Genomic DNA, 12,594 nt, shown 5'->3' on the forward strand with positions numbered 1-12,594 from the left:
TGAGAAAGAGCTCTCTCCCACACATGCTGGGCTGAGGCAGTAGCATGGCGCCCATGCTTATGGAGGCCAAAGCTCACCCAGAAGTTGGCTCTCAGCACAGACCAAAAGGAATGAAATCTATGGGCTGTAAAGTCAGACTATAAAAGCCATAAGCAGCAAACTCAGCAATAGAAGTTTGTTTCCCCAGGAACTGGACAGATCGGGTCCCAGGACTGGGCACCCTCTCTGTACCAAGCTCAGGTTGGGAGCTTTTTGTGCTCACACTGCTGAACAGCCATCCTCTGCTCCACCCCCACCACACATTCTCTGATGTGCATCTCTTCTATTAAGCCTTGCTCAGTCTGACTCTGCAGTCACCGGTCCTTTAGAAGGACTGGGATCACTCAATCTATGACATCCAATTACACTGTTGAACTCAGGGCCTCTATATGTCTGTGTTCTTGTGAGGAAGATGCACCTGCTGTTGTTTCATCTACAGTCTACCTGTGCTAAAAGCTTCATGGGCAAGAGTCTTGTGTCACCCTGCCAACACTGACAAAATGAGACCAAAAGTGGGAGCCTGAGTGAATCATCTGCCGTGGAAAGCACAGAACTTGGGATGCCTGGGTGGCTCAGTGGTTGACTGTCTGTCTTTGGTTCAGGGCATGACCTCGCAGTCCTGGGAGTGAGTCCCACGTCGGGCTCCCTGCAAGGAGCCTGCTTCTCCCTCTGCTTCTGTCTCTGCCTCTCTCTCTTTGTGTTTCTCATCAATAAATAAATAAAGTCTTAAAAAAAAAGAAAGCACAGACCTTGGTGGAATGTCAGGGATCACCTAGTGCTACAAGAAGTCTGTGTGCTGTTTCCTTCAGAACAGTGTCATTGGAGTGAACTGAGGGTGCAGTGTCTCAACAGTCCTGGTAAGAGGATCTTAATTCACATAGTAGATGCTTGAAATGAACTTGATATAAAATAGGGGAACCCTCATCCACAGCCTAAGAGTATGTTTGACAGCATGACCATGCATGTGCAGACCGATATTTTCTTTTCATTAGCTGTGGCCTTTTGGAAGTGAAAAAAGTTGGCTGTGGTTTAACTGTCCTTATTTCATCTTACAACACCAGAGCAACCTCTTACACAGCCCAACCAGTAGAGGCCGGTTTGACTTCAATCATTTTCCGTGAATTAACCACATTTGACAGAGCACGTAGACAAAAAAAAAAAAAAAAAAAAAAGGCAAAATAAAGCACCATCGCCACACCAGCAGCCTCCTGTCACTCACGCCATCTTCTGCACCACCATGCTCCTCCACTCTGCATGCCCCAGTGCAGACCAACCCAGGTTGGGTTGAGGATGGAAGGTGCTAAGGAGTTGGAACCACAGGAGACATTGCCTTGGAGCCCCAGCAAGGACATCAGCCTACACAGCTTCAGGTCATTTGCTACTTTCCCTTCTGTGCCTCCGTGCATTCCACATGCAGAAACAGTTCTAGATCCCTAAGTAGAGGCCTAGACATTTGTCCAAGGAGATCTGAACAAATTTTTGAGGATCAAGGAGAAGACTGAAATTAAATTTCCTCTTCCAGTCTGCTGGGTCTTATGTTGTTTCCACATGGGAAACTCTACTTGGTTTCCAAAAACACTGGTTTCATAGAAATGGAAGCTGATTGTAAATAGGCAAAAAATTCTCCTCAATTTTAAATGAGATGTTGTTTGAACTTTAATATATAAAAGTTATTATTCTAAATGAATTCTTTAGTGAAAATAGAAAAATAAACGATCACCTATTTTCTTGCCACACACTGAACATTTTGTTTACATGTAGAAATATACATACACACGTAAATGAGTGTCCTACTTCTTAGTGTATGTGCTTGGGCATGTGCGTTATCTATTACTTCTAACTTAGAGCTGCCAACAGTAGATGCTAATGTTGTTGAAGACATACATGTACCTCGTATAATTAACTCTTTTGATCCACACAACTCTAGGAGATAGATCATTGTAATTTTACTTTTCAGAAGAGAAAATTATGTCTTAGAGAGTTCAAATAGCTATAGAACTAAGATTTAAACCCAGGCACTTGGGGTTCAGAGCCCAAGCCCTTAACCCCTCCACCACCCTATTTTCCAGTGTTAGTGTTGCTCTCTGGGGTTCTTACGAGCACATGAAACACTGCTATAGGTCTGAGCACACCAACCAGTCTTGTGATGTGTTATACTGTCATCACTAGAGTGTTTTGAACTAAATGAGTCTGAATCAGCTGACCTTTGAAGGAGGAATAACTCGGGCACCTTCACTGGCTGTGGCTCCCCAGTTTGGACCAGTGCCTCAAAGTAGGTGTCATAAGGTCAGGGCAAGAATTAGAAATCTGGAATTGATCAGTATTACAACCAGCACTGAATTGGAAGGCTCAGTGGTTATGGTGTCCCTTACATTGGACCCTTAGATTGCACCAAATGAAGGCACACAGGCCAAAACAGACTTTTCAATGCTTTTTATTGTGCCTATTTTGAAAAACAGTACAAAGTTCAAGTAGCAAGGATGGCGGGTTCCACGTATATAAAATAAAAGGCTTCCAGGCACTTATCTGGTTAAAGAGTCCCTGTCCTCAGAGGCATGGGTACTGCGTGGCTGAGGAATGGGTGGGCATTAAGGAGAGAGCAGTGCTGAAGCCCCTGGGGATGGCCTCCTGGCCCCACCCTTGAGCCATAGTAGAATTTGTTCTTGCTGCAGAGCGAAAGTTTCTGTTTGCCCAGTGGTTTATAAACCCATTCTGCATAATGGCACTAGAGAGAATGACACATGTGAAAGGAAATAACCCAATCTCAGAAAGAAAGCCCCACTGCATCCACAGCAGACATTTTAGAACAGCAGCCAATGGGAAAAATTGGATCCTGGTGGCACCATGTGTTAGTTCTTCCTATTGCCATCGAGCGCTGGTCTCTCAAGCAGACAGATGGTGATGATGATGGAGTACATCAAGCTCTTGAAGAGGAGGAGGATATAGATATAGTAGGCAGAGGTGTTCATGAGCTGCAGCTGCTGGTTGTCTAAAAGAAATCACTTATTAGTTTCATCTGTTGTTTTGAAGGTTAGGACTTATTAATAAGAGAGGGGTGACTGTATAAATTTCTGATGACCTAGGTTGAAGTGACACTCTCACACCATCACAACCGAACAGTAAACATCGATAACACCACCACACCACCACCACCACCTAGAAAACTCAGATCCAAGTTTGCAAGTCAAGTCAGTCAAAAAACCTGTGAAATTCATCTAGAACATTCCAAAGTATTAAAAAGCCAGGTTGTTTTAATAATAAATGAATCCAATGTGAAAAAAGTATTGGTGATAAGTGGCTTTTAGCATTTTCATCCCCACCATGTCTCTAAGTAAAAATAAGAGGCAATATTCATTAAGTAAAAATTAAATGTTATTTATTTTGAGAACTTTGCATGCAAAGTGTAAATCTTATTTAATTTTCTAATAACTTATGAGATTATTTATTTTATTCTTTACAAAGAATATTTATTTTATTTACTTTACAAATAAACTGAGGACAGAGAGAGAAGCCATTTGCCTGATTTCTTTTTTTTTTATTGGAGTTCAATTTGCCAACATATAGCATAACACCCAGTACTCATCCTGCCAAGTGCCCCCCTCAGTGCCCATCACCCAGTCACCCCAACCCCCCACCCACCTCCCCTTCCACTACAGAGTGGAAGTGTCTTTTGTTCATTTCCCAGAGTTAGGTGTCTCTCATGTTTTGTCACCCTCACTGATATTTCCACTCATTTTCTCTCCTTTCCCTTTATTCCCTTTCACTAATTTTTATATTCCTCAAATGAATAAGACCATATAATGTTTGTCCTTTTCCAATTGACTTATTTCACTCAGCATAATACCCTCCAGATCCATCCACGTGGAAGCAAATAGTGGGCATTTGTCGTTTCTAGCATTTGCCTGATTTCATGCAAACAGTAAGTATTAGAATCTAGATTGCAATCTCAGCAACATGGCATTTAAGAACACTTTCTCAGTTGCTCTGTAATTCTGCATCTTCATGTGCAATAAATACCCAAGGCATCAAAATTATTAAGCAAAAATATAAAGTTGGATGATGAAGATATTGAAGATGATGATGATGATGATTAGGGTCCAGAAGTCCCTTGATATTGGACGTGGAGGGTGGATCAGCAGGGCTAGAAAGAATGTTCCTCATCATTCCCTTTGTTCATATGTGGGGAGAAAGAGGCAGGAGCTAGTACTTATGATGTAGCAGCTAAATGAGATATCTAAACTGGATATTCCACATATGTCACATCATATCTTAGGAGTTATTGTTAGGTGTTATTTGTGTCATTTCAGAGGGCCCAGAAAATGCAAATAGTTTACCCGTAGTCATGCAATTGATAATGAAAGAGTAGAGTTTATTTATTTATTTATTTATTATTTATTTATTTATTTATTTATTTATTTATTTATTTTACTTATTTATGATTGTCACACACACACACAGAGAGAGAGAGAGAGAGAGGCAGAGACACAGGCAGAGGGAGAAGCAGGCTCCATGCACCGGGAGCCCGACTTGGGATTCGATCCCGGGTCTCCAGGATTCCGCCCTGGGCCAAAGGCAGGCGCTAAACCGCTGCGCCACCCAGGGATCCCTATTTATTTATTTATTTATTTATTTATTTATTTATTTATTTATTTATTTATTTATTTATTTTAAAGAGTAGAGTATTTTTTTTTTAAGAGTAGAGTTTAAATCTAGTACGTGGCACAAGAAGCCCTGCACTCACCTCTTCTCCTCATGTATGCACCTGTCTTAGGGTATGGCTTTGGGATTTAGAGGAAGAATAAAAACTGGGTAAGAGTATAAAGGCTACATTAAAAATAAAAGCAGGAAGATGCCAAAAAAAAAAAAAAGTTCAATTGCTTGGAGGTTACTGGCTTTGTATTTGTATGTAAATAAAGCTTTTGGGAGAAGACAATGCACAGGCAGATTATATGATTACTATGAACAGGATAATTCCCCATGTTTGGAGCGCTATTTGATGCCAAGGTCCCTAAGACTCAAAGCAATTAAGATAAAGTAAGAAAGAACCCCTCTGAAGGAGTCACTTTTTTAAGCCAAGTGGCTTATTCAGTGATCTGATGTTACCTGGTTTTACCCTTTCCAACAGTTCATCTGAGTATAGCACATTGAGTTGTCTATAGCACAGATCCAGCCTTGCTCAGCTAAGAGATATTCAAGGGTTATCTTACTTTTAAGAAATGCTTTGGCCAGAATCTAAGGATTTTTGCTAGGTAGCCAATCCTTTAGGAACGATTCTGCAACAATTTCAAGGATGAAGGAGAAAGTCTTAATCAGACCTCATTTCCATTTCTCCCAAACTGGGGAAGGAGGGCCCTGCCAAAGGGGTGAATCTTGGTGGCTTCTTGGTAGTCCCGACTAGCTACAGATGTAAATTTAGGAGAGTCAATGAATGAGATATCTTATTTACCTTGAAAAAATTTAGGAGCAGGGTAAGATTTTTCTGCTAGCCTGAAATAAAAGTTTGCTATAAATTCCAAAGTTTACCCCCTTTGGCAATAATGTGGGAGATACAGGCTATTTGGATGTCAGCTACTTCTCTTTCCCTCAATTTGATTCAGAAACTCCATTGTCTGGGCAGGCTCAGGTATTATTTGAGACTTCTGTAGCTGTGTGATGTGTACCAGGCTCAACCTTTAGTTTTACAGTGGAAGTACTTGGTAAGGTTCTTCTTCTTCTTCTTCTTTTTTTTTTTTTTTAACAGGTATTCATCTGTGTTTATTTTTTTATTATTATTACTTTAAAAAATAAATTTATTTTTTATTGGTGTTCAATTTGCCAACATACAGAATATGCTGAGTGAAATAAGTGAATCGGAGAAGGACAAACATTATAGGTTCTTCTTTTAACTGAGATGTTCGAGGACTATTTTCCTCTAATGTTTTGTCTAAAATACCTAATCAGTTGGCTGTAAACTGTGACTTAGAGGATCTCTTTAATTGTAATCTAGGAAGGTTTCCATAACCTGTTGATGATAGGCTTGAGCATCAGGCTTTGGAGACTTACATTAGCTGGTCAGACTAGCAGGGAACATGAAGGATCAGCAGAAAATTGTACACTGAGACAATTCCAAAGTGTTTGCAAGGTTTTCCTAAAGACTCTATCATTTGCCCAGTGATGTAGGAGCCTTGGTCACTGGAGATCACAAAAGGTGGGAAACCCATTTTTAACAGTGTCTTTGCCACAGTGAGGACATCAGTCTCTTGTCAGGGAAAGGCTTTAACCATCCTGAAAATACACAAACAATGACAAGGGCTTATGAGAACCCATACTAAGTTGCAGAGGAATGAATTCCAGCTGCAAGTGTTCAAAGGGTACAGAGGGAGAAGGCATGAAGCCTCTGGAGACAACAACAGGATTTTCCAGGATTATGGATCTGACAGGTTAGACATTGATGGTAAATCATTTTCTACTATTATAGAAGTCTTCCACTGACATCTGTTTATAATTTGAGTCATTTATAATGTCCTATGGTGGGTGATGGAATGAAAAAACAAAAACTAAGAGAAATGGGGTTTGCCAAGGGAGCCCAGAAGAACCAAGTGGCTGTCCTGGTTTTCCCTTAGGCCTGACTCTTTGTTTAATATACTTCTATTGTTTATCCACCTTCATTTCTCTGAATCATAAGCAGACTGATAATGATGGGCCATTTTTTGTGGAACCAGAATGGTCTTTATCTACATGTGCCACAATCTTACAAATACTATATCTAGAAAACTTAGTATGAAGTTCTATTTTTCTATCCCATGTAATGTGATATATTAAATAAGCCAGACTAGTTTAGCAAATCCATTGGAATGTTCCAGGTCAAAAAGATTTAAGCAGACCAAAACTCCAAAGGAAACAAACAAACCCACAAAACCCTTTGTCCTTTGACAGAGAGAAAACAAATTCTAATGCTGCACCAGCTTACTTTTGATTTGAAAATTCTTCATTCTAATATTAGCCACTCTTGACCACACATAACATTCCTTTCCTAACATTGCCTTTGTAGAAACCTCTACAACTTTCTCTTTTACATTCAGATTTTGTCCTGAGTTTACCCTCATTAGGTGACCAACCTCCTTTTAGGACAAAATCCTTCTTTTTCCCCCCTCAAAAAACATATTTCCATTCCTCATACTTTTTCTTATTAAAACTACACATCTTACTTTTCCTTATATTTTCGGTTGTTTCCCATATTATTTTCAGTAGTCTTCATTACATATATTAGAATTCTTAACACTTAGAAACCTTCATTTTAAATGAAAGCTAATAAGTAAACAGTTATGAACTGTTTTTTTTAGTCAGCATTGTTTATATTGGCAAATTTATGAATACTTTTCATAATTTCCACAAACGTGCATCTGCATAAAGCAGTCTTTCAGTAAAGCACAAAATACATTTATGAACATGCCCACATTTATCTTCAGTCTCTGAAAAAAGGAAACCAAAAGCAGATGAACCTATGTTTATTTGTTAATACTTTAATATTTTATCTTGCTTGGAAATGATCTAGATAATCAATATAACTTAACAAGTGACCTATCTCAGTAAAACCTTAAGGATTTAAGTTCCCAACAATATTTGAGAGACTATTTAAAACTTTATCTAAAATTTTTCATTTTATTTACATCTTTTGAAATTACTTGTTCCTAACAGTTTAGCTGAGATTACCCATAAAATCATTATGAGATGTGGGGAGGGATGAGTGAAATAAGTGATAGGAATTAAGAGGTACTCTTGCGGAACCCTCTTGCACTGTTCATGGGAATGCAAGCTGGTACAGCCATTCTGGAAAAACAGTGTGGAGGTTCTTCAAGAAGTTAAAAATAGAACTACCCTACCACCCAGCAATTGCACTACTGGATATTTACTATTTACACCAAGATACAGATGTAGTAAAACAACAAAACATCTGCACCCCCAATGTTCGTAGCAGCAATGTCCACAATAAGCAAGCTATGGAAGGAGATAAAAAGATGTCCTTCAACAGATGAATGGGAAAAAAAAACAGATGACTGGATAATGAAGTTCTGGTGTATATATACAATGGAGTATTAGCCATCAGAAAGGATGAATACCCACCATTTGCTTCACTGTGGATGGAACTGGAAGGTATTATGCTGAGTGAAATAAGCCAATAAGAGAACGACAATTATCATATGGTTTTACTAATACATGGAATATAAGAAATAGTGAAAGAGATCATAGGTGAAGGGGAGGGTAACTGAGTGGGGAAAAATTAGAGAGGAAGATAAATCATGAGAGACTCCTAACTCTGGGAGACAAACAAAGGATTGCGGGTAGGGGAATAGGGTAACTGAGTAACAGGCATTAAGGAGGGCACGTGATGAGATGAACATTGGGTGTTATACTATATGTTGGAAAATGGAATTTAAAATAAAAAAAATAAAGAGGTGCCCTTGTCTGATGTGCATAGGTAATGTTGGAAGTATTGAGTCACAATATTGTATACACAATACTAATATAATATGGTGTGTAAACTAAATGGAATTAAAATAAAAATTAAAAAAAATAAAAATTAAAAAGAAACCTTATGAAACATCCAAGTCCATCATTCTCCTAAGTTGGTTCCTATAACATTTTATAACAGAGATCATATCTACTTATTTGACTTTTGGTAAACTCAGGCACATGAAATTTCTCATTTTAGTGCTGATAAGGCAGTAAATATATGCTTATTTTACTTAAACCCACAACCATGCTCAGATCATGTAAAGTTGAAAGACATTTGAGTTAGTTTCTATTTCTGAGAGTTTTAGAATGCCCAGTCCTCATTGTTTGTGATTGTATTCAAATCAAGGAAATGAGCTATTTACAAATTAATTTTGGCAACACCATCCAGACAGAAAAATATCTCACACTGACAACATATATTTATGGACACACAGACTACTGCAAAGACCCCAGAGTCACTAATATTTGGAGATAATTTCAAGATTTGTATTGTCTCTGGAATTATTAAGGAGACTAGACTAGAATTGAGGCACAAGAGCTCTTTAGCAGTTCATATTTTAGAAAGGGCTCTTTATTTTTCTTTCCCTCAGTCTCGGGCATTTGTGGGTTATGCTTAAATTTTAAAGAATTAGTAGGATGTAGAGTTTTAAAGACAAAGAAGCAATGTATGTTCCTCCAAGAATGATTTTGCCTTCCTAAAGCCAATCATTTATAAGCCATTTTCCGTAAATAGGAGAAGCTTGGGGATAGGTAAAAGAATAGAAGAACTTTGAATTGCCTCAAGAGCTGCATTTCTACTTCTGTTAAGATTTGTCAGGATAGTTGCTCTGAGTTTCTTAAAGACTTGATTTAGGTGAAATGACACCATAGTTTGATACAATCTACCAGAACATATGAGCCTCAATTTGCTTCCTTACCTCTGGGTACATAGTTTGAATTTTAAGGATTTCTGGCAGCATGGAATAATCTCTCTTGGGTGTAAAATGGATCCCTAAAGAGGATGCAAAGGATATTATCTTCCCAAGATCCAGAGTCCCTCAGTAAGAGTCAAAGGAAGAAACCAACAGGCCACACGTCCCACGTAAGCAGAAAGCTAATAGCAGTTATGCAGGATGACACAAACAAGAAGGCAATAGCTCTCTCTGCGAGAGAAAGGATCAATAGCAATGGGTCTGGATTTGGAAAGAATGAGACTACAAAAATTTTACTATCCCCACTGGACTACGTACCATGGAGAGAGATTTGGAAGGAGCTACTTCTGTTAAGAGTTTCTACTCTTCCCTGGCTTCTGCCAGTTTTTCTAGGATCCCAGTGCAGGTCCTGTTATTTACCAGAATTTCCACATGGCTGTTTAGGAAAGTAAAGCATATAACAATTTTCCAGAAACCACCCAGTTTCACCAACTCTGGAAGGGGCTCATTTGGGGCTCTCCTGTAGATATGGAGGTGTCTGTAAGACTATGAACTGAGCAGACTGCTGTTTATGGCTGTGTAGTCTGTTCAGAGTGGAAAATCAATTCAGACTAGAATGAGCACTCAAAGGAGCCAAAAGGGAGCAGGAGTTAGATCAGTCTTATAGTCTTCTGTTTTAGGTACTTCTTCCATCTTTAATTTTTTATTAGCCTTTTGCAATGAGTCTTTCAATAAAATGACCTTGGAATTTTAAACCTTTTGGAGGTTCTGTTTAATTGGAGAACCCTTGCTTTTAAGTGGGTTCTTAATGATTTTATCTAATTGGAAAGTTCCCCCTTTATGGGCTTTGTATTTCTAGATTATCATTGCTCTGAGGGCTGGCAACAGTTTGGTAGGATACTAGCCTCAAATGGACTTAACCCACACCCCAGTCCAAATATATCTGGCTGAAAATGAGTTATGCCCCACATTCCTGTCTGGTATTATTTTGGGGTTTCCAATTCTTATCTGGGATTTCCAATCTGATTCCAATCCAATCCAACCAAGTCAGTTTGTTAGGACACAAAACAAGCTTTTGATATTTAGCAATTTTGCTAGGTATCTGTAATCTAAGACTATAGTTTTAAATAAAAAATTAATAGGTGCATTGGAAAGTCATGTGTTTGACTCTTTAGAATTTAAGGATCCCATTAGCTAAGACATTGGACTTCTCAGAGCTAAACTAACACCTAAAATGGTTGTGTCCTGAAATTGGGGATTGTGGGTATTTCAGAGTGTGGCTCCTTGCCCAGAAGTTTTCGTGAGGTTGATGGGTGACGTAGTGCTGATCCACCCCATTTCCTGACCAGCTACTACTATCAGGGGTGTGTTCTTGAAGTATCGAATGCTTTAACAGCCTCTAAATGCTTGACTCATGCCCACCTATTGCTGTAGTTTTTTCCACCTTTCCCTGTTAGCAGTGGCCTTTATCTACACAAATGAAGACAATCAATTAGGTGCACATTAGTCTATGGGCAGTAAGAGATGTTACTGAGTTCTGGCCACAAGAAGACTGTGTGCACCACCAACAATTCCCCTGAAATCTTGCTGAGATTTCCATCTCAGGAATTTGTTCTGAAAGGTTAGGGGCTTGGCTCTGGGCATATCCTTCTGCTTGTTCAGTTGTACTCTATGCAAACATGCCTACAAACATGCTAACTCAACTGAACTCAGGCATAACACTCTGCCAGCCTAAGCTGATCTTCCCCGTAAAGCAAAGCCGATCAGATTAGAAGTCAAAACCCAGAGAGTGGAGCTTGGAACCAGGGAGAACTCACCCACAGTGCTTGGAACAGTTGAGAAAGATTGTGAACTTAGAGGGCTCACAGTTACCACCTGTCTCTTCCTCCTTGTCTCTGAATGCCTCTGGGAGTCCATATTGGATTGAATCGCTGCCACCAAAACTGGTAAAGAACAAAAATTTAACCAAGTAAATGTTAAAGATCTAATGACTCTATTAATGGATCAATTTATGACTAAGGTCATCTAGCAAATAAAAGGGAGCTCTAAAGGACTATGGGGATGGAACACTTTTTACAATAGAGTGTGAGTGGAAAAAAGGGAATTCTTAGCAAATAATCCATTGTTTTAGGCAAGGCCACTCTCCCAAGGTGAAGAAAGGGTCAATCAGGAAACTTCCTGGGGCTGAACAGGAAATTCCCATGTGGACTGGTTAAAGGTTACTCTTCTGGGGGTTGAAATTACACTTGGGTTAGGTATTAAGTCTTGGTTTAGTGACTTGGGGCCGTAAGCCAAGTGTTTCCTTTTTGGGTCCGTGGGTTTTTTTCAACACTCCAGAAACACAAAGACTTCCTTCAGAAATTCAGATTTGTATATAGCAAAGCTCTTCACAGGTCTTATTATGTGCTTGTTCCCCACTGCTTAAAAAGTGCTTGTTAAGCACAAGGAAAATCCAAACTTGTTCCTCCTTATTGGGTCTCTGGGACCTTGGTCTGTATATTAATATTTCAGGACTTGACTTCTGAGTCTAGTGAGTTACTGGATCACAGCAGGCCAGGGCACATTCAATTGTCTGCCCACACTGTTGAAATGTGACTAATGTTTGCACCAATGGCACTCCTTTGGGACACGATGCCTGAATCATGAGTGACCCAGACTGATTAGAAAAAGTATATTTGCTTTGCTGTGTGATCCTTTTTGGGAGAGTAGTTCATCCTGCATTCCTTCCAGGTCTGGCACATGCCGATATTGCAATACATGTTTGAAGAGCAGCATTTACCAATAGTAAGAAATGCATTCTTTGTGTAGAATGAAGAATGTATGTACACATTAGCCTCACCCAATCCTTACTTACTAAATTTCCCCTTATGCTGGTATATAAAATTCATGTCCGAAATACCCAAGACCATACTAAAACCTCAGAAGCCAAAGTACTATTTCTGGTGGAGCGGTGATCCAGCTCCAACAAATGAATACCTTTTTGTCCCTATAATTCATTGTTAATGTTTGAGTAGAGCGAGATTGAAGTGATAAGGGCTTTAACTGCTGAGTAGAACATTCTTTTTCTTAATAAATATTTTTATTTATTTATTCATGAGAGACAGAGAGAAAGAGGCAGAGACACAGGCAGAGGGAGAAGCAGGCTTCC

General features: G+C 39.2%; 1 gene segment (V, D, J or C); it reads right to left on the reverse strand.

Annotated features, from left to right (window-relative positions):
* Nucleotides 1-2,472: 2,472 nt before the first annotated feature.
* LOC144293011 (T-cell receptor gamma chain C region 5/10-13-like) overlaps nucleotides 2,473-12,594 on the reverse strand; it is a 38,199-nt gene continuing 28,077 nt past the window's right edge. The window contains 2 exon segments of the C gene segment in view: nucleotides 2,473-3,028; nucleotides 11,264-11,389. Coding sequence covers nucleotides 2,889-3,028; nucleotides 11,264-11,389 — 266 coding nt within the window.

The sequence above is a fragment of the Canis aureus genome, chromosome 21 (genome assembly GCF_053574225.1).
Source record: "Canis aureus isolate CA01 chromosome 21, VMU_Caureus_v.1.0, whole genome shotgun sequence".
In the NCBI taxonomy this organism is placed as follows: Eukaryota; Metazoa; Chordata; class Mammalia; order Carnivora; family Canidae; genus Canis; species Canis aureus.